The 23,771-nt window shown below is 38.8% G+C and overlaps 1 protein-coding gene across 2 annotated transcripts in view; it reads right to left on the reverse strand.

Annotated features, from left to right (window-relative positions):
* Positions 1-22,926, reverse strand: part of FGGY (FGGY carbohydrate kinase domain containing) — a 134,551-nt gene extending 111,625 nt beyond the window's left edge. The window contains exons 1-4 of one of the 2 annotated variants that reach the window (XM_010582314.1): positions 22,720-22,926; positions 20,683-20,794; positions 18,730-18,881; positions 6,763-6,851 (exon numbers count right to left, since the gene is read on the reverse strand). In XM_010582314.1, the coding sequence (XP_010580616.1) occupies positions 6,763-6,851; positions 18,730-18,881; positions 20,683-20,794; positions 22,720-22,920 (554 nt within the window). In that variant the 5' untranslated portion in view covers positions 22,921-22,926. The remainder of the gene's footprint in view (positions 1-6,762; positions 6,852-18,729; positions 18,882-20,682; positions 20,795-22,719) is intronic. The other variant, XM_010582313.1, reaches the window with a different exon arrangement.
* Between the last annotated feature and the right edge of the window lie 845 nt (positions 22,927-23,771).

Below are 23,771 nucleotides of genomic sequence, written 5' to 3' on the forward strand. Positions count from 1 at the left end.
TAATATTTTGTAAAGGGCATTTGTACAATAACAATAGCTAAAGCTTCCTGTTTGCCTGTGTGCTTCCTGGCTAACGTTAACGAGACCTGCTAACAATTTTCTTATTTAGCACACAGCACCCTTTCAGACTACTCTGTAAACTCAAGGACATGTTGTTTTTAAATAAAAAAAATAAAATCTAACAGTAATGGCCCACATTGCACCTGCCCTTCACAGTCCTGATAACTTTTACAGCTATATGTTTCCTATTTTCTTACAATGGATCAGTCTGTGTGTCCCTGCACTCCAAAGAACATGTTTTGAATTTATTAAAAGCCTGATAGAAGTGGAATTCTCTTGTTTGGCAAAGATACCATCACAGGGACACTTGCTTTTGGCACCATGACAAGAAATCCATGGTACTTTGTTTGTCCAATCCACAACAACACCATTCCTCCCCTCCCAACCAGCCCTTCAAGATAATTCTCCCTTCTCCAGAGACTTCCCCAAACAAGACTGCAAGTCTGAAGTCTTGGGTCTCATTTCATAAACAGGACATAAAACCCGAGTGCAATTCAGGATACTGTCACCGCCACATAGGCTGCAGTGCTAATCAGGAAAGCTTTCTGAAATATTCCCTAGCCCCTGTCTTTCCAGAGAGAGGCCTAATTTTTAGACCAGGCATCTTCTGAAGTAGGCACAAAATATAAACAAGAAGAAGCCAAATGCCAGAATCCCAGCCAAAGGGTATACATTAGTCACGGCAAGCCTAGGAAGGAAGGGAAGGGCAGCTGGCCCCAAAAAACTAGTGTCTGTGCTGCTCCAGTTACCACATCTCACTAAAAGGATTGCCCAATCCTTTACAAAGACACAGGCATCCTTCAGATAATCATTTAATTCACACCAGTTTGTTTTTTCAACAGCACCTCTAAACATAAGCTCCTCATCCAAACTCTCTCTCTTCTCAAAGTTTCCAGCCTATCTGGATAAAATATTTGGTGAGGACTCCACTAACCACAGTGATGAAATACCTCACAGCAGTAAAAGTAAGCAACCTCCTAAGAGTGTATGTATATATCACTTCAACAGATGAAGAACAAATACAGGGATGAACAAGAATCAAATCCCCAGAGGTATTCAGCTGCCTAAACACCTCCAAAGATGTAGATTTAATTCACTTCTCCAAATCACACAGGGGACGTAACAGAGCAGAGACTTGAATCCAGAGTCTTGGATTCAAAAGCACCTTCCTGGCTTTAATGTTTTATTACAAACTTCTATCACTGCAACTCAGCAATGGACCAGACTCTAATTCTATTTATCTCAGCATACTCTGCATCAACCCTGCTAACATCAGAGGAGTTCTCTGGATTTAAATCAGTTCAACAGAGCCATCTCTAGCTCTAATGATAAGCAACTGGGAACAGGTTACAAATAAACTTTAAGGACTTAATCACTGCTTAACATAAAGAGTCAGCTATTTACACGTGCACAAGCCAAGGAACTAGCCTCTTTCTCGTAAATGAAAGAAAAAAAATTTGTCAAGGTATTTTCCTGTTGAAAATATACTGTATATTAAAAAGATATGACACACTCTCACACAGATATATATATATATAGCCTAATATTAGTTATGTGGTTCCCAGAAATGTTTTTTTATGAACTACAAACATTTGCCTTTCACTTTACTCTCTGTAATTACCATAACAGTATGAATTTCTTTCTTATAAAACTGATTTTGTCTGAAGAAACTCATGATCCCAAGATCTGTTGGAAGGAGATGATTTACAAAACATCCCCCCAAAAAAGTATATGAAACAACTCTGTTACACCATTTTTTCCCTGTCATGATGGCTAGCAGTTGAAGACTGACTGGACAAGTATTTCCACAGCAAAATTATTTGGGTCAACATTCATATGTGAGATAAAGTCTACTAGATAACACATTACTTTCCCCAACTATTAAAATATCTAAGTGTAATAATATAAATAAATTATTCTGCACAAATATTCAGTTTTTTCCAACTTTTTTTGGTAGTTTTGGGAGGTGGCTTATAGCATGATGTTGGACACTGTCTACCTTAATAACGTCAGCCTGACACTCTTCCCTGTGTTTCCAAATCCTCATTCACAGGTTTAATCTCTCTTTGGTTACAGCTCATCTTAAACCACATAAATCCAGTAAAGACTAGCTAATTTCCCAGTGAGTTGCTTATGACTGAAAGTGGCCCTGAAACAGATATAAACACACACAACCTTTGAGAATTTTGTGTGTGAATTCTACCCAATTTGACAGCTCAGCCATATTCTTATCTGCAATGTAATACTTCACGAGACTTCAGAAATACAAAAAATTGCAGATGTGCATCTCTGATAAGATTTCTCTATCCATAATATAGTAACCTGTAACTAAACCAGATAGGCATTTAGATTTTATTAAGATAGCTTTATCCAAAATACCATATAAAGGAAAAGTTATCAGAGGTTATAGATGGTGGGTGGAAGAGAGCAGTGAGTCACACTCACCATGAGTAAAAGTGCTGAGCCTCTGAGAAGCATTGCTAACACATCTGTGAAAAAACCAGCTCTCTCTTCCTCTCCACAACAACATTTCTGAAATAAGATAACTGAGTGTTCAAGTGGCAAAACCAGCACTCATTGTTGCAACCCTGGGGGGCAGGAGCAGGGAAGTTCCAAAGTTTTAAATTTTTTAACTAAAGAGCTGTCAGTAACATTTTTTAATGCAGAATAGTCAGCCATCCAGATCATTCAGAACAATTCAATGGCCTTTCATCAACCCAAAGTAGAAATAATAAAAAATAACTATTTTTAATAGGGAACATTACAGGCAACAATCTTCCAAGAACAATGGGAATCAATGATTTGGAACTTATCCTTTGCAATTGATGGGTGGACGCTGCTCACTGCGTTATTTAGCAATTTCAAAGACAGTAGGTAAAAATCTCACATGTTTGAGTCTCCACCTTTCAGGTAAGAAGCATTTACTGTTTATTATACATCCACTGGAAAAAACATGGCAACAAGGCAGTTCAAGCCACCAGAATTAAAGGTGAAAGACAAACGATTTCGTACTCGGAAATACACATCAAGAACTGCTTTTCAAATACTTCAAATCCTGATCTCCCACACTACTTAACTTTGTGCACTGAGGAGTCTAACTGAAGCCAAAATGACTATACGTAGTTTTTAAATGTTAAATACATACAAAATGTTTTAAAAAGCCCCTTAAAAAATTAGAGAAGCAAGATTAACAGTTTCAATGCATGCAGAAGTCTTTCCTACAAAAGTGCCCTTGGAATTGCATTTATTTTGGTAAAATCCCCATCACCAAAATAAATTTAAAAAAATAAATCTTTCTTTTATCAGGGCCAAGTTATGTATGATTCACAATGACTAACACTGTGTCTTGCCCTGTGAATAGGCTCCTTTGTGCTCAAAGGGAGAAAAGGTGTTAAGAATCTTATACTTGATAAATTCACACTTCCCTAGTATTATGAGCATATGCAGGACACATTACTTTGCTTCACCAAACTTCACGGAAATTCCCAAGAAACAGGTGTGCACAGGGGAGAGCAGAGGAAGGAAAAAAAATTAGGTTTGATTCCAACAAAACATTTCTTGTCCTTATTTTCCTGTCTTTTTCTTCCTCCTTGGTAACCCTGTAAGACATTCCACTAGAGCCAAAACAATGGGCTTAATTTTGGGGAGCACATGAAGGCAGCAAAGGAGGATGTACAAGGAACTATTTTATCTAAAATAGAAGACTCTCAACCAAAGGGTGGGGGAAGATTTTGTCCAGAAAGTCTTTTCCCAACATTCCTTTCTCCCTTACAACATTAATCAATATAATCAAAAAGTTTTTGAATAATCAAAACGTCATTTCTAAGGAAATTAACTTGCCAGTAAAAATTCAAGCAGCTCTACTTCTGAGTATAATCTTCTGCAGCTTCCTTTTTTTTTTTTTTTTTTTTTTTTTTTTTTTTTTTAAGAGAGATTCTCTGCCTCACCTCCAGAAAGTTACAGCTAAGAACACAAAGCCAAAGCCAGGCGGAACCAAGGAGATGTCATTGCCACCATACCCTCTCTTTTCATGCCTACTTCCAAAGCAAAACCTGAGTTTCACTGAGTTTAGACAGTCCCAAAGTCCACTGCGAGGCGTGACAACCTGACACCAGCTGACAGCACCACAACACTAAGTCCACAGCATTACTCTTACCCCATCCTTTTCTTCATTTCCCCACCCCCACAAACAACACTGCCCCCTAAATTAAGGCATTCATGAGGGACAGTAGACAGAAACTCTGTTATCATACTCTAAGCTCCTATACACCCCCTCTTAACTTCCTTTTAAATCTCCTGCCATACATTTTGGTTGCATACAAAGGTGGCAGAAGAGGCTGAAAATTTTAATCTCAGGAATTCAGACTGTACTCCTGTACAGGTTAGATGAGCACTAGAGAATACAATCATTAGTTCATAAGATCCGTTTGCTCTTTCACTGTTGTTAATAATATTTATCGCAACAGAAGTTCCCAGGAAGAATTAGGGTCCTACAGTGCTGGGTACTAACAACATGCCCAAGAAAACACCTGCCCTTCCCCAAAGACCTCACAGAAACTATAACCACCAACAGGTTCATGCAGCAAGCAGATGGACAAATACTACATTGGAATAGCAAGTACCAGGCATGGCGTAACTCTTGCTAGAGTTTTGTGAAACCACAGCAGATGGAAATTTTCAGGAACAAGTAAAAGGAATCTAGATTCCCCACTACTGCAGCATCAGTTGTTACCAGTGATCCATTACTTCTGCAGCTTCAATACAATCATTCATTTCCCAACAGCTAAAGAATTAATCACAGTAACACATTTTTAAGTTAGCAGGAAGGCATTGTTGTTCTTTTCCATCTGCTCTCACAAGCTACACTAGGTTGGAGGTTAAGAGAGATGGAGGGAGAGAAGGGCAGAAAGACGGATTTCTTTTATACAGTATGGTTGCCACTATTAAAAACAAGATAAGCAGAACATGCTACGAATCAGTGAGGGCTCTGGGAAGACCAGGAACTCTGTTCATAAATGCTGGAGATCCCTCTGCTCAAGGAAGGTAAGAATTCTCTTTCAAATATATCACTATTCTATTCTCTCTGAAACTACTTCCCTTCCTTTAAAAATAAATTCCAAATAATATTCGACTCAAAGTTCACATGGACCATATTCTATTTTAGCTTCTTCAGCCATTAGCACAGGATGACCATTAGCACAAGGTGAACATTTCATTATTTGCTCACACATTTTATCCTATCTATTAATCATCATCTGGCCACAAAGCCGATCTAAAACTATGTTTGAAATTCAGTTCCAACCAGGGTCCCTAGGCAAGTAACCCATCTGTAACCCACTAAAAGTGATATTTAGTCATACCCATTTTCTGGGTCATCATATCGCCCAACTACCTCAAAAAGGTTCTCTTCAGGACAGGTGGTTACTTCTTTCACATGTGACTGTGCCTAAATTTGAGGAGCGCTTGATGTGTCGCACTTTTACACTGTTTATGGGAAAAAAGGCAGTCACCATTCTCCAGCCTGTCCACCAACCAAAGGGTGCTAATTCTAATTCAAAGTCTTGAGTACTTTCACAAGATGGACACCCTGCATGGCATATCAGCTGGGAGCCTGGGGTTTATCCTCCTGAAGTTAGAGTTGGGTCAGGTGACAGGACTGCTTAGATTGCAAGATCTTTGGGGTGAGAGTCATTCTTCTGTTATATAACTCATAGTTATATGGCACACAGCAGAATCTGACTGAAAGTCCAAAGGAAGGAAGATTTGAGATACAATCTTTCAATTATCATCTAGCAAATCCTTGCACAACTAATCTCTTTGCTTTTTTTTTTCCCCCCTCTAAAGTCAAACATAGCACTTTTCTGCTCTATAATGCAAGATTTTTAACAATAGCTGTCAATCACGGAGACTAACTAGGGAGAAAGAGAACACTCAAATAAAAAGAACCGTGTCTGATGCAAAGGTATCTTCCATTTCCAGAAAGACTAAAACTATCCTGTCACCAGCTTTTATTTTAGACTATTTTTTTCACAGATTCAGCTCCACAAGCTCCAATGGAAATAACTGTGAACTGCACTGAGCTGGGGAGGTAACTGGTCCATAAGACTTTATTTTAAATAAATAACACTGTACCTCACTTTTCACAAGGACTTGTTTATCTGCAGATGTGCTTCACTTGTACTGGTCACTTTAATCAAGATTTTAAAGGGGTTCTCTCAAAGGGTTTTGTTAAACTGCTCAGCAAGTATTCTAGGATGCTTTTGGGGAGCAATACAGCTGCCTTGTTTTACAGTGAAGTGACCACTAAACAAGATTTTACCAGATCCCTCCCACATGGCAAAGAAGTGTTTTCTTCCAGTTCTCAAAAAGGTCAATAAATTTGTCAACAAAAACAGATTTCAAAGAACTATTAGAAGCATATTTAACAGTAACTAGAGCAATCGTATTTATGTTCCAAAACGGAGTACAAGACCAATTAACTGACACTTGTAACAACATACTGTATCTGTGAATTACACTGCTCACAGGAACAACTGTGTTCAGGAATGCACAATGGAAGCAGGAGATAGGTTCAAGATGTTTTGGAGCAGGCTGAAATACAGACAGATTTACATAACAGCATGTCCAGTCACAATTAATTAAGGCAGAAATATACATAAGAAAATAGACAAAGACCAAATCATATTGTTATAATTAACATACCTTGCAGTGACACCTGTGGCTTTCCAAGATAAGAAATCCGGAAGATCAAAGAAGTAGCCTGCCTTCTCCCAACACGATTCTTGCAAGTTCTAACAAAAAAATTTTTAGAAATGCAGGTATTAGAGGCCAGGCATGATCATGTCCTTATTTTAATGCAATTAAAAACCCCTGACATTTATGTAAAAATGACAATTTTTCCAAACCCAATATTCTGATCATCCAGTCTGCTCTACTCACTTTACAGTGATTTGCTGCCTGAAGAACTGAGCCTTTCCCCCACCACAGACTGATCATAAGAAAAGAGCTTCCTATGAAGAGTTCATGGAGGCACATGTTTCAGATCAGTAACGTGGTCTCTCTGAGTTCCCTGTCAGCTGCTCAATGTCAGAGCAGTCTCAAAGTCAATAGACAACTTTCTGAAAAAATGTATGCCCTACTTTCTAAAAACTAACCATTTTAAATTTAGTATTTTTGAATTATAAGTACAGGAAGAAAACAAACAGCTCTGTGAGCACAAGCACAAAGCTTTTGAATCTGTTTCAAAATGACTGAAATATGATCGAAGCATGTAAGAACCTGTAAGCTTTCAGTGAAGCTTTTTTCCACAGCTGGGACATTTAGGAGCTCTCAACTGCCTGGATTAACTAGTAGCAATCAGCTTTAAATCCACACTACAATCCTACAGTTGCCATCACAGCATGCACATGAATTCACATGAACAATTAACAGAAGTTTATCTTTGCAAACTCTACCCGTCTGCAAAATTTCCTTGAAAGGCATAACAACACACAAAGCAGTATGAATGCCTAAGCTTCCGTTTGAAAAGATGCACACTGCCAGGTCATGTTGAGCTTCTCATCAACCAACACCCCCAAGTCCTTCTCCTCAGGGCTGCTCTCAATCCACTCATTGCCCAGCCTGTATTTACACTTGGGATTGCCTTGACCCATGTGCAGGACCTTGTACTTGGCCTTTTGAACTTCATGAGGTTTGCACAGGCCCACCTCTCAAGCCTGTCCAGGTCCCTCTGGATGGCATCCCTTCCCTCCAGCCTGTCGACTGCACCACACAGCTTGGTGTCATTGGCAAACTTGCTGAGGGTGCACTCAATCCCACTGTCCATGTCACCAAAAAAGATGTTAAACAGCGTCGGTCCCAATACCGACCCCTGAGAAACGCCACCTGTCACTGGCCTCTCTTTGCCTTCTTGTCTTTTAGCTTTCAAGTCCCACCTTTTTCATCTACTCTCCATAAGTTCAGGCCAAGACTCTTGTACAAGATTCCAGAAACAGAGGATTTTTTAGAGAAGTAAAACACTAAGAGAGTCTCAATAGCATAAGCTTTGTCAACAGTAACTCCAAGTCGTCCCCGCTCCTCCAAAAAAACCCCCTGTGAGAACCTGTGGTACACAGTTGAGCAGAAGGCCAAATTATTTTAGCAAAGTTTCTAGTAGCTTTGCTATTATGCTTTTCTTTTCAAAGCTTTTTTTTTTCCCCAAGTTATTCAGTAAATTGTCAATAACATGACAATTTAAATTATCTGCATTTTAAAAGCTGCCATCAGTTTTCTGGAGAAAAAATTAATTACATGCAGTATCAAGAATGTACATGCTGAATTAAAGTAAAAGATAATTCCATTTTAAGAAATACTATTTGGCTCTATAACTTAATTCAGATGTTATGTGATATCAAATCAAAATCTTACATGTCCAGAAAGTTACTGAAAGGGAATCTCTGAATTCCAAAAACTAAGGTGCAACTGCGTAAGTACAAAAAAAAAGCTAAATTTTGTTTAGTTTTGGATCATGCAAAGAATTTGTCTTGTTTGAGTTTCGTTTTTCAAAGGCTTCTAAAATTTACTGGGTTTCTATTCAGTTCAAAAAAAGAAATGCTCCAATTACAATTTTTTAACATAAAATGCACAACCTTTGAATGTCTGTTCCTAATCACTCAGGTTTAACTTATCTCCTAGACGTATGTGGCTGCTGCTCACATCAAATTTAACTTTATACATGAATGTAAAGGTGCTCCATATTTTAGTACAAAGGTTATTCAGCCTGACTATTTTGATAATAAAAGCCATTATGTATTGTTAACATACCTGACAGTCTTCAAGAAGCAGCAGTAGTTTGGCTATTAGTGTTAATCGAAAAGAAATTGGATTAGGAATAACTGTCCTCTTCAAACAAGTCTGTTTCATCAAAGATACTCCTTGGATCCTTATTCTATTACTTCAAGAATTCCCAAAAGCCACATGTTAGTGACACTAAAATATGGTGTTTCATGAACATCCAAATGATTCATTCTTTGCCATCTTGATGCTTTGTCATCACTAATTAGCACAGACAAAAAAAATCATAGCATGCCCTGATGCTTTTTCCAAACAAATTTAAAAGTCTCCATGTTTTCGACACTCACTGAAGTTAATTCGAATTTATTTTCACTCACAGTCAGGAATCTGTGACCACATTAAAAGGACTGTGGAAAAGATCCGGGAACGTTCCCAATGCTGTATTCATATCCTGCGACTCACCCTCCGAACTCACTTGTAGAGAAACTAATTCAATATTTCTATTTTGCAGGGGTACTTATGGAGTCCCCTTTCTTTATCTCTCTGATTGTTTTGGGGTGGGGTAAACAACTATACCCCCAAACAATAATTTTTTGAGATCCTAACAGAAAATCCCAAATACTTGGGAGCAAAGCGTATAAGAATTATGAATTACAATGTCTTTTAATCTTCCTAGCCAAGAAGGGTCTAGGAGAGTGAGGGATCAGGGAACTGATACAGAGCACATGAAAGGCCTCCACTGCCCATTTATTCCTTGACAAGTCAAAAGATGATCATGGAGCCATACTGCACCATTTTGTATTGTGTCAAATGTATTTGTTCACTTCTTAGTTGGACTGAAAATACACATACAGGCAGAATTTCACATGAGCTCCAGCATCCAATACAATTTTTTTAAGACACCTAGAGGCACGTTCTCCTTGGGAAAGCTGAAAGAGCTTTCACATTCATATTTTACTGGTTTGCTGATGTAGTCTGTTTCTGTACATAAAACCTTTGATTTCTACTCTTACCGAGTATATAATTCTCTTGTAAGATGAAGTGAGCTTCAGACATCTAATGTTTGTGAAAATGCCTTTTTTTTTCCACCAGAAGTAAAATGTGTATATAAACACCAAAGATGTCCTGACTTTTGTTATTTCTAATACAGATTAAATATGAATCAAATTATCTTAAATGCCATTATGGACAGCCTTCGTATCAGATGCCTGTTGCCCACAGGATTAACTAAAAATGGGCGAGAAGCAAGACATCTGATTTAGCACAGGGTATCAGCCTGAATTTCATGGCTACTTATCAGCCAAAAACCACAAATTCAAAAACCATCCCAAACCGGTATGTTAGAAATCTAGATTAAAACCAGGAGGGACAGATGGAAGCAGAAAAATGTTTTACCATTTAGTGTAAAAAATAAAGCTGGCGTGAGCATTCAAGTTCCATATCAGGTCAAAATCTAAGTCATCTGAAAATCAGAAAAGAATCTCATTCTCTGAAGAACTGTCTGCTTTTCCCAACTCAACCCCAAATTTGAATCTCAATCTCCCATGCAATCTGTAATAGTAGGCTATGTAGTGTATCAGTCTCTCTTTCTAAATTACAGAAAACAATTACACCTTATGTGAAAGGAAGAAAGAGAAGAACTGAAGACTTAATGCAGACTTATGGGGATATAAGAAACTTATGTCCATCCCCTACTCCAATTCAGACAAAGCAAGGACTTAGAACTTGGATCTCCCACACTTCAGATCAGATGCCAAGCCATGCAACAGAGCTATTCTGAGATACCCAAGATAGGCTCTGAGCAGAAATTCTATCCTTGCCAGAGCCAAGGCAGCAAACTGATCAATTTCGCAACTCTTAATTCACAAAAAATTAACTAACTGTATTATCAGACTCATCTTGAGGCTGGAACTGGGGCGGGGTGGGGGAGTGCTTGGAAGGTAACCTCTTAGAGTGAGGCTACTGCTGAAGGTGGAGAAAACTGCCTTGCTGCAACACACTCTCTACCACCAAGACACTGTCTTAGACACATGCAGGTATTTTCAAATCCCTGAGGCACCCTGGGCATAGCACCACAACTCAGGCAAGCATCAGAGTCCAGGTCAGAAAGGGCTACAGAGGAACAGACCAGGCACATTAAAGGCTGAGCTGGCAGAAGCTGTAACAGGGCAAGAAGGACAATCTGCACACGTGTTGTAAGCCTCATCACACTGCAATGGAGTGGAGAGATACGGCTGGAAGACAGACTAAGGAGGCTGTACTTAGAGGTGTAGGTGCTTCAAACCTCCCAGCTGTTGATCCTTTTTTTTAAATGGTACTTCTGCTTGATTAGCAGCTGCAACTAAGAGCCAAACTCAGCAGTCCGAAGTACAACTTAGGCATACATGTCTGCACTATGTATGGATTTTGGTAACACAGAGCTGTTAAAGCATTTATAAACAATTCTAATCAAGAGTTCAGTTCCAAACTCAGTAGCTTGGACTCATTCTCACTTAATATGGAATTTATTATTTATTTTAATGGAAAAATATTCAGTCACATTCAACAAAACAAAAAGCCAGCTGCAAAGGCAGCAAGCAACAGAGAAGACATGCATCAACAAAAGCTGCTGCCAAGCTAATGCCAGTACATCCACTATTCTTCCCTCCACAGCCAGGGAAAAAGATGTTTTAATAGTTTCTGCAAATTATCCCATTGGTAGCTTCAAGTCACAGGTGTACAGAAAGAAGAACAACGATGCATAAAACAGGAGCTGTAACTGAAGATGTGAAATGTAACATAGAGAAAGATCACTGACCACTGCGCCAGAAAAAAAAAAGAAAAAAAAATACTCAAAACCTATTGATTTTATTTATTAATTGCAGAGAAATGATATGCTAGCCAGTCACTCTGTGAAGTCATTTTTTTGCTGAAGGGAGGCTCTTCCTTGCTCTTATACACCATATTAAGAACAGAGTTATGAAAGCACAGTATAGGAAGACTTCATTTCATTTGGAGACAGTTATCAAACAAATACTTACTCCCAGTCCAACATCCCCCACCCATTTAGAATAAGCTACAGCCATCTCTGATTTAACGGGATTAGTATTTTTTAGAAATAGCTGATTTGTAATGTCATTAGTATGAGGAAAACATAACAAGCATCCTTTTGTTTTGGCATAAGCTACAATAAAATTTCCAGCCAGAAATTAGTAAACAAGATTTTTCCTTCTGCTACCTCTGGGAAAAAAAAACACTAACAGGCCAATTCTAGAGCTGGACAAACCTTCACTGCAGTTGTTACATTGCTCTGTTTAAGCTATGGTCTCACTGCTGTGAGATCCGTACAGTCATGTACTGATAAACATTTGCAGCAAAACCATTTCCAGGTGAAGGAGTATGTACCTACGTTTTCAGTTCATATGCACGCATCTACCCACCAGAACTATCTACACGCTCATTCAGGCAGTGAACATCCAATTTCTTTAGCCAAAGTCAACAAAACAGCACAACCTGCTTAGCAAAGCTGCAAAAAATGTACCTGCAACTACCAAAGTAAAGAACTATTGCAATAATGTTTTGCAAGATAATTCTAAACAATGAAGAAATCTAAGGAAATAACAGCAAGAGGAGTGAATTTAATTGGTTATTTTGAAAGACCCAGTAACCAGGGACTACTTCACTTTCCAGTGAAGTTTACATTCAAACTTAGCTTATTGACTTCAGGAAGACTGTCAGAATTATCTTTCAGCTAGTTTCTAAATATTTGTGAAAGGATCATGATCCTTTAGTTCAACTTCATCTACAGTTGACATTCTTAATTCAGCTGACCATTCAAAAGTCATATGCGACTAATGTATTCACAGACATTAGCTTTTTAAAAAACCCATATATTCAATTTGTTTTACATTACAGATTTGACACTGGACTCTCTTTATCACCACACATGGTCCACACAGGCAGAGAAATACAATGCTCCTCATAAGTGGACCACAGATGTGCACACTTTAACAAGACTGCCCCATAGGCTATACAGTAGCTGCATTTGGTTGATAGTTTACTGCAAACAGCTGTCCCAAGATGCAAACTCCACTTGCAGTGATGGTTTTGTCATATGAACACCTATCTGCAATCACAAACATCAAGGTCACCCAATTAATTTCATGTAGACTAACCACTAGGCGCCAGAGGGTAAAATGATTCAGCAGCAATCAAACTAAACTGAATGTAAGCCAATACAATTCAAACAAAAGATCTCAAAAGGCCTATTATGGCCTTCATAGTTTAGCTTCTTAATTCGAAACCAAAATGAAATAGAGATGAAGAGTTGGAAGAACAGAATACACCCTGAAGCCTCTAGTCTCTAGTTAAATCTCTATTCTGTGTATAGTGGGAACATAAGGAGATGAAATGTTAAAGAGAAAGCATTATCATAGAATGGTTTGGGTTGGAAGGGACCTTAAAGATCATCTAGTTCCAACGCCCCTGCCATGGGCAGGGACCCCTTCCACTAGACCAGGTTGCTCAAAGCCCCATCCAACCTGCCCTTGAACACTTCCAGGGATGGGGCATCCGCAGCCTCTCTGGGAAACCTGTTCCAGTGCCTCACCACCCTCACAGTGAAGAACTTCTTCCTTACATATGATCTAAATCTACCCTCTTTCAGTTCAAAGCCATTACCCCTTATCCTATCACTACATGCCCATGTAAAAACATCTCTCTGGCTTTGTTGTAGGCCCCCTTTAGGTACTGGAAGGCTGCTCTAAGGTCTCCCCAGAGCCTTCTCTTCTCCAGACTGAACAAGCCCAACTCTCTCAGCCCATCTTCATAGGAGAGGTGCTCCAGCCCTCTGATCGTATGGAAAAGGAAGTCAAAAAGAAGCAGATGAGAGTAACTTCTGACTTTGAAGAAAAGCTGCAACATTCCTCTGCAAATAAAAACAAGTGTAACAAGAAAGCCACAAGAGATAAGGACCAGTATCTACTTCTCGTAAAATGATGTCAGCTGATTCCTCACAGTGAGTGAGGTCATCTTCAACTTCAATTCTAGTAACAAGATGATGGAAATGTAAAAGCACAGTTAGGTCACCTTAGTTCTCTCCTCCTTCTCCTCCCTCTTCATTACTTCCAACCAATTCAGGGTAAATTTGCAAAGTCATATTGTTTAGTAATACTTTTAATTGCTTAGATGAAAATTCTTCAAGTAATAGAAATTTGATTCCTTTCTTTGAGAGACAGCCTAATCACTCAAAACTTACCAATACTGCTGAATTAACCTATGCCAGACCCTTCATCACAGAGGTGAAGTTTTCAGATACCACAGTTTGGAGAATCCATGGCAAAAACTGAGAAGACAGGATCTCCTAATATGGCTTTCCATAGTCAGGTTAGCATGGTGGCAAGGGAGAGGGAGGCTTTGATGACAATGTACACACAATTAACCTACAGGTATAACAACAGTCCAAAGGGTCATTTAGTATCAATACCTTAAATAACTTACTTCCAAAAGTGCATCTAGTTAGTCTCCTAAATCACTAGTCTCCTTAACGACTCTTAACAAACTAATTAGTTTACAGTCACATTTGTGCAATTTACGTTGTATTAGCAAGACTGCAGTTTTATATGACTGAATCCACGGAATATAGAACATGGAAAAGTCAAGGGAAATCTTGAATATTTATCAGTCAGGCAATAAACTCAAAAAAGAAACACTTATATTTATGCCAGCCTAAATAAACTTTGAAGCTCCAGAAAACAATATTAAGAGTTCCAAAGAACTGAGGATCCACTGAAAGGAACATTCATAATTAGTACTAATTTTAAGGTTCTTCCAATTATATGCTGTTTATTGTTACAAATACATGAGGTTTAATTAAAAGAAAAGTATCAAACATTTTCCCAGTGACACAAAAGTTAACTCTGCTGGTTACTTCAATGGATTTATAAATTGTTCTTAATTATTAGTACCAGATTATTTTATCATAACTTCAGATATAAAGCAGTTATTTTCCCCACTGCACCCTCTCTGCAAAACCTAGATCAATGCAAGCCAATATGGAATGTGCACAGCACCAATCCCAGGCAAAGATATACAGGGGGAAAACAGCAAAAAACATTTAATAGCAGAAACATTAAATTCCTGGGGAGTTCAAAAGTTCCAGGGAGTTAAGGCAAAAGTCAACAGTGAATCTTCATATATTAGGGTGTACCTGCTGACCCGGAGCATGACTGTACAAAGTGTATGGCTGTGGTTTTTGTTTTGTTTTGCTTATAAACATCCATGTGTTTTATGTGTTGTAGCCATGTTAAGCTTTCTGATCAAAAACTTTCCAGAAACATGATGCCTATCAAAGGGACTAAGGCACAAAGTAGCTTCTGGATACACCTTGGTTTAGCCAGTTTTGATCATGGCCAGTCGTAGGAGAACGAGCCCAATCCACTGTTTGCCTTAAGTTCCTGGGATACTGTCAGATATATGACAACACTAGGGAGGAATATTAAGAAATGAATAAAGAAGGAAAGAAAAAAAACCATCCCTATGGTTCATGGCATGGAGATGTTTACTGGGGAATGATATAGTTCACTGTCTCATACACTTCAAGAACTAAAAGGCAAATGAGATTTTAGGAGCTTGTTTCAGAAAAAAACCCAACCTGTTCACACAAAGTACAGTTAAACGGTGGAACTGATTACCACAGGACACAGCAGGTGCAAAAAGCACATGTGGGTTCAGAAAAGATTAGCTAAATTCATAGAGCAAAAAACTCACTACTAATCAGACAAATAATGAGTCAAACGGATTTCTGGCCCAACCCAATATGGTTATACATCAAGCAGCAGGCTGCACCACTTGCAGTCATATGGCTGGAAATAGTTCTAGAAATACTGGAATGTTTTTAGAAAAAACCTGAACCAACTGTACATATTTGCAGAGGTTGGCAGAAAATTCTGGGAAAGTGTTTTACAATAGAGCAACAGACTTTTGGGATGCTTTGAGAGGGATCTTATTTTAAAGCAGCTCCTGAGACTGCACTGCTCACTGGAGCAAGCAGTAGCTCGGTAGGAAAGGTTATTTCACATATGATATAGAAAACATAAGCAGAAGTGAGGAATTAAGTAAGACAAACTACTCAGATCTATGATACTTTAAAGAAATCTTGCTGGTAGCATATTTGGTGACATTTAGTAGTCAGGAAAGCTGGACAGACCAAAGGCCATGATCACAGCCAGGCACACAGTGTGGGCAGACACTATGTAAAACTTCCCCACGCAATTCTGCCAAGACAGCTCAGCCCTAACTTTCAGTGCTCATAATGATCCCATTTTGGCCCTCTCAGCAACACCGAGGGCCACGTTTTTAAAACAGCCTAATTTTATGCCCATGAAGTTCCCATCTAGCTAACTGCCTCAATGTGTAGCCTGTGCAAACCAGGTACAGTACAGTTGTTTTCTGAATACCAGTTGTCACAATTAAATAGAAGCACAGTGGGAATTCCAGCTTCAACTTCGCAAAGCCTTCAGATATTCTCAGTTAAAAAGGATAAAATAAAAATAAAATCTTTCTGCCTGCTAATCTTGTGACTCTCCCAAGGGATGTGAAAACCAAACTTCCTTTTTGCCAGCTTGTGCATTATCACTAGCTTAAGAAATAATCCTGCAATCAGAATAGAATATTTTTTTCCTTGCGGTGTATGAACTAGGTCAAACTATCACTCTACCACACCTCTGGGAACTGCGCAGTATTAGCAGGAGGGAAATAGACTAAATACAGAAAAGAAAGATGATACAACTCAAAAAAGATGAAGGAATCATTAAGTACCATCTTTTAAGTAGTTTTCCTGACCATGCCTTTAATACCTGGGTCATCATTTATCCATCTATAAAATATTAATAACAAAGAATCCAAGGAGACTTAAGTAATTTATTATTTGTAGACCACTTGAAGACACTCCACTGAGTAACAATGTATGTGCAAACTGGTGTTATAGCTCTCATTTGAAGAGCCTGACATTTAAAGTTACTGTAACATTTGCCTTCCTTGGCAAAAAGTGAGAACACTTGCCTTATGTGAGGCTGAATTTTAGCTGTCGGAGGCTAACATGAACCTTTGCTGCTAGCCCTAAAAGTTATGTAATACATAGGCACGTTACTGTGATGGGCACTGAAAATAAACCATCACTCTCATACAATTGCTTTCACCCTCCTACTTTGCAGTAAGTATAGAAGCAGTAAGCAAAGACTTCATCACATACCTCTCTGAAGCTAGAAAGTTTAACACTACATGGCCATACCTCAACTGATTACAACTGACTCCATAATAAATGTTACTGTTCCTTCTCATGAGCTAGCTGAGGTGCTACTGTAGGATGTTGCTTAAGGTGCCTGAGTTAAGCAGGGTAAGCTTAAGCAGTTTAACAATATGTCTTTGCTAGTCCACTCAGGATGCAGGAACTGTCATGTGAGCAGCTCAGCAAGCAGATACTGAGGTAAAAAAACCCTCTCTTAAGGATAATAATCTTTAGCTGGTACGTCAGGAGCTCAAAGGGGACATATGAGCAAGCCCTGTCCTGTAATGCCCTTCTGCCAAGCAATCTCTGCTACTGGCTGGCATGTAGGGTAAGGTGAATTCTATTTCCTACCCATTTGGTCGTGGAGGGAACAAGCCCTGCAATACTTGCTCTCCCTTTATACTACACCAATTACATCAGAAGACTTTGAGGCCACAGCATAGACTTACATCTCTGGGTGAACCCATTTGGAGACCCCCCCATAATCTGGCCTTTTCTGATCAGTCAGGTACTGATATTCCAGACCTTGCAATATAAAAATGTTTTAAACACAATGGATTCATTTAAGATTTTTACAGCTTACTTTTTACTGTTGATGACTGACATATGATACTCATAGCTCAAGAAGGAAAGAACTAGTAGGCGGATATTCGTTCTTCAGTATAGCATCTACAAACAACATTAATTACCCTCTATTGTCATTAATCACCCTCTATTGTCATTAATCTGTCAGTACCTGCTTCTACCAGTTAATTCCTTTGACTTTCCCCAATCTGCACCTTGTTACTTCATGTTTGTAGAGACAGGAGACTTTAGCTGCTTGAAACTGGCAGCAAGTAATTTACATTTGGGCTGTGTTAAATTGACAGCAAGCATCATTGAGACCAAATGTAAAAGCCAGATTGGAGGAGGTTACAAAAAATTCAAGTGGCAAGTATTTCTCCTTTTATCTGACAGCTAATATTAAAAGGCCATATGTCATTGTTACACACAAAATTTAAACACAAGAGACAGAGGTAGACTTCCACATTATGAACAGAGCACCTTCCCTCTACGGATGTCTGCTTCCTACAGATGGGACAGAACTAAATTGAAGCTCTAACTGAAGAGTTTCTCTACTAGCAGCCAAAGACTTCGCACATCCCCTCACTGTTGGATGCAATGCCTCAAAGGCAGTACCTCTGACCAGGATACACAGTGTTGAGATGGTGCTGTTTTCAAATTGCTATAAATCCATCCCAGAATTAGTACCTACACCCCTCTAAGCACACCCAGCTACAGTAGTTGGGAGCAGGAAATATGCCTCCATTACTAAATCCTAGGATACTTCGAGGACTCATTCATTACCATAATTTGTATGTATATCTAGCCTTATAATTAGATAAGAAAGGCATATGAAATCTTTCAATCAGGAAACACTAAATCTCAATAAAATCAAAGATATTTTTAAATAATTGAGAGGGAAAAAAACCCTCAAACATTTTCATCACAACTTAAGGCTGGCCTTACTTTGCAGACCTTTGGGTTCAACACTAAGGCTGAAGACTTTTGGTTTAGACGTTTCCTTCTCAGAAATTAACAAAGGGCATTAATCATTAGTAAAAATGCACCACAGTCTTAGATGTACTCACTTCCTTTAGCCACAGCAATTTAGGTGGCTGCATTTCCACAGACATCACTCCCCCTACATAGCTCAAAACCCTGTGTTGCGTTGCATTGATGCGCTCAACTTGACTGACTGCACGATGGTCCATCCACATAATAACATTCCTATAGTTTTGCCCTTCGGGGAAAAAAGAAAAAAAAGAAGATTACTTTAGGTCTGGTTTAACCCCACCTCAGTACTCTAAGTTACTAGACTCTAAGCTGCCTCACACTTCCACTTCTACATAGAAAGCTCAAATTCTATTTGTGTTAATAATACACAGTAGATATCTAAAGATAAAATTCTAGCCCTCTGAGCCAACTTTAAGACATGCTGAGCACTGAGAACACTGACTGAAACCAATCAGGCTTGTGAGCATCCAAGAACTTTGAAACACCATGCTCTCAGACTATATTTCACTCAAAGAACCCAAACTTCTTGACAAAGTACACATATCTAGTTAAAAATATAAAGAAGCATTTTGGTGACTAAGAACTAAAAATGTGACAAAACCTGAGCAATTACGTTATAAGCTGAAATTAACTCAGGTAGTCAGCTAGCTAGCTATTTACAGGGATTCTCTTTCCTTTTCTATTGTTATGAGAAGAACTACCTTAATTCCTTTCAGAAATAGTTTCAGGGGAGTAATTTGCTGAAATGCTTTTATTTTGGATGTGGAAGGAAGAAGCATTTGGCAAGTCTGCATAACACATGAGAACAAGAAGCAAAGAACACTTTTTATCAAAATTAACCTACAGAGGACCTGCTAGACAGGTGGAACAGTAATCCAGATGACACTTCAGATTCCTCTCTTGCTAAGCACACTGCCCACTCAACTTCATGACACAGCCACTCATGCATAATCTTGAAAACATAGTCCAAGACAAGGCAGAAGTATGAGGCACACCAATATTTCTAACATGGATTGAAATACAACTTAGAACGATCAGACTGCCTGAAACCACACCGTTGCATGCCTGTATCAGTATTCAGTGCATTCTTGTCTTTTTACTTAACATCACCACTGTGTAAACTCAAAGTTCTTGGGGATATCAGAGAATAAAAAATGAGAACTGAATTTGACTCAATAGACCAAAACAGCCCCAGACATAATTAGGCACTGAACAGATTGTATGAGACTCTCAAACTGAAAAATAAATAATCTCATCTAAATTAGCAAAGGACATTTCAGGGGCGAAGCTGGTTTTTTGAGAAGGATAGGAAGAGATGACAAATACATCTGAGAACAGAAAGGGAACATACACAGAATTGTGATTACGGCTCTGTAACTACTGATTTAGCACACACATCATCTTAAATGGGATTCACTGAAAAAAAGTGCATCACAGACTTTTCTTGCGTCTTCTGAATCATCTACTCAAAAGCTAATAAAAAAAATTTAAATTTTTAGAAAAAGGTCAGACTGTTTCTGAAGTTTAGCACTGTCCTAGACAAAGACAGAACACCAGTATAATACAATACCGAAGTTGAACCTCTTGCCTGCAGCTCCACAACACAGTGAGCAGTTAGACTACACTAACACTAACATTTTTAGCATTCCTTTAGCCAGTGTGGATGGGCATTTATACACATTATGAAAGCCATGATTAGTAAAGTCTGAAGGAGGAGAAAACATGCAGAAAAGAAAAATTAGCACAGATTTCTCTAAGAAGTAGTCTCTCTGAGCCAAGATGAATGAATTTGATCTTAGGATGCCAAACATTTAGGCAAACAGTAATTAATTCTCAACACAAATTTAATTTTGCAGTAGAATTAAAATAGTAAAACCAGAAAAAAAATAGTCTTGTAAAAAAGGTTTTCTATCATCTACATCTCCAAGAGTCAGCCCCACAACTTGGCACTTGGATGAAATTGTAAATTCACTCACATCAGTGGCAAAACATGCATAGTAAAATCAATTTTTGTGCTGAAGTCCTACCTTCACAGTTGACTGCCAGAGGTTGGAACTGTTTATCCACAACAACAAGGGAACATGTAGCATCAAAACCAACCCCTCGAATCTGGCTAGCATCTACTCCACAGACAACTTTCTGCGAATATACAAAACACAGGTGAATACAAATGTATCAACATATATGCAGGTACCAGGTGAACTAGTGAGTAGAGAAAATGAGTTACGAGTTAGAAATGCAAGCTCAAACTCTGAAATTTTTGAGATTCAGTATTCCTTAACACCTCTAATCAAAACTACACCAAATAATTACCAAAAATTCTTTGGCTTTCAAAACTGAATTCAAAGGTCCATGAAAAGTTCATTAATAGCTTTTTACACAGTACTGGATAAAAACAGGAACCACAAAAATATCAGAAAATAAAGGCAGCAGAAAACTAGCAATGCTAATTTTCTCTTCTCTGAAAAAGTCTGCAGTTGAGCTGCATGTGAAACATGGACACAGGATTAGGGCCAAGTGTTTCCATCAGTTACTTCACACAGTTCCCACCTGTGGAAGCAACGATCTAGAATTGCTTTGGTAATATTATGCCACAGCTTTTTGTCTTGCAATAGTGCAGAGTCCCAGAAATAAAGTTGGTCAAACCTGTAGCAGTGATAATACCTCTGCAATGCACACCTTTTCAAAAGCTCTGCTACCAAGAGTTTGGATAGCGTATTTTTTGGAAGATTTTCCAAAAAAAAATCACCACCCCAAGAGGTCAGAACTTCATGGCTTCCAGCAGCACTGGAAAAAAAAAAAAAAACAAAAAAATCCACCCACATGGATTAAGTGCCAAGTGAGGTTGCAAGACACCTAAAATGTAATGCAATAATAAATTGCCACTTCTCAGTAACAATAAAAATATCATTATTTTAATTAGTACTATAACGAAAGACTTTCACTAGACTTGCTACACTGCCAGTCTCTTACTGGGTCTGTAAAACTATAGTTTCAGAGACCATTTTTATTGCTTACATATAAGAGATTGTATTTAAAGAGGTCCAGAGCAAGAACAAAGCGATTCACAAAGAGAAAAATCAAATAAACAGAATAAAAGACTTGCTCCACTTTAACATCAAGCTGTTCCTCCTTATCACTCCTGTCACTCCCTTCTTTTCCTTCATTCCCCCTCACCTCGTCTCCTTCATCTCAGGGCATTTCTGCAGAGCCAAGCTCATTAATGTTTGAAAAGGCTGATCAATAACAAGAGAATGGGTGAACTGTCCATCTGCAAATTACCAAGCATATCATGAATATTTAAAAAGCCAACCTTAAGAGTATGGCAGGCTGGGGCTTTATTAAGAAAGATGAAATGGCCTGCACGTGCACTGCCAAGCAAGGTCACTAATTTACTTTTACCACCAGCATGTCCAGGCAGATCCTTGGATCAGAGGGTACAAATTTTCCCTTATACTAAGTTTTATTTCAGTCTGGTTTTATGCTTGATACTATCCACAAATGTATGTAATTTATTTTGATCTTGTAATACTGGATCCTCTTATAATGAGGATGACAGGCAACAGACATTATGTTAGGCACCATCCACAAAACAGATTACAATTTCACTACAATAAATGCTCCTTTGTGACTCCAGTGCAGCACAATGCACATCTTTAAATATATGCATTACCAGGTTCTGAGCAACCTTGACTCCTCAAAGAACTGTCTCATGGCTAGAATATACACCAGTGAATCAAAACCCACAGATGTGAATCCTGAAGGCAGTGGGTAAGTCCTCCCCCTGAGCCAACAGCACAAAGGAAGGCCTTTCATTCTACTTTCAGTTGTAGCACAAGCTTCTTTCACTCTGGCCTTCAGCTCTTCACCTATATAACAGACCTTGTGAGACTACGTCAGCCATATCCTCAAGGTGCCTTTAATACACAAGGATGGTTATAAGTTACACAGTAATACAGCATGCACAGAACTGAATGTTAAAGGCCAGTGACTGGAAGACCTTAAACTTTCAAAACTTGAAGAGCTACCTGCAACACGTTATCTCCTTCTTTTTCTTCGCATACCTTTGTGACTGAGCAACAAGCAGCCCATATGTCTGCAGAGGATTGCTCGTAGTGGTCTGGTTGGGGCTCCCAAATTTGGATTGGCTGATCTGCATGTGCCACTACTGTCCCAAACCCATCTACCAAAGCTGCGCGAACACTTGCTGACCCAACATCAATTCCAACATAGTATTTTACTGGAGTCTGCTTCTTACTGTCCATTTTTAATAAAACCTGTTGGGGAAAAACATAAAAAGGGGTTAAAAACAGATAAAATGACTGATGATGTAAAACTGTGCTGAACAGGACAGGAGAGATGCTGTACAGGCACTTTGATAACTCTTCTTTGCACCAAGTCTTCACTTGGCATTTTTTAATTAATTTGAGTTTTCAAGTCTTGCACTAGTTGTACCACTTTTCTTCAAATGTTTGTATGCAAGTTGCATGACACAGAAGCTCCTGAAAAGCAAACTGTAAATTTGCATGTAAGAATATGCATGCTATGATAAAGTTCATGCATTCATACAATCAAGGAAATGAGCCGTGGCCATACAGTATCATGTCTACATAAAGGGAAAAAGAGGGAAGGCGATAGGAAGGGAAGGAAGGGGTACAGTTCCAAACTCAGTAGCAATCAGGAGCTGGTGCTTTACACAGAAGCGAAATTTCAACCCAGAGACTCCTGGGTTTTCCTGAATTCTGGCAGATGGGGAAGCTGCTCATGTCTGGTAAGTTGGACTCGTCTCTGGACAAGACAGCGAGAACCACCACAGATATGTCATTGCCTCAATGCAAACAAATTATACTCCTGAAATAGTGAAAGGGGTGGTGTGTCTGGCTCCACTGAACCCTGACCTGAAGAGGAACAAGAAGCCAAGAGCTGCTGCCTCCCATAGAGCCAACCAGCTACCGAGTGGCATATTACTGCTGAATGAGACAGTGAGCTAGGCTGAATTTCTGCAGAATCTCCAAAAAAAAAGTGGTGTGATGCTGATAATTAAAATAGCTAAGTGACAATCTGGTACGTATTACCCAATTTTGAGCCCCCCAAAGAAAACAAAAAACCAAACCAC

The sequence above is a fragment of the Haliaeetus leucocephalus genome, unplaced genomic scaffold (genome assembly GCF_000737465.1).
Source record: "Haliaeetus leucocephalus isolate CR32 unplaced genomic scaffold, Haliaeetus_leucocephalus-4.0 Scaffold848, whole genome shotgun sequence".
Taxonomy (NCBI): domain Eukaryota; kingdom Metazoa; phylum Chordata; class Aves; order Accipitriformes; family Accipitridae; genus Haliaeetus; species Haliaeetus leucocephalus.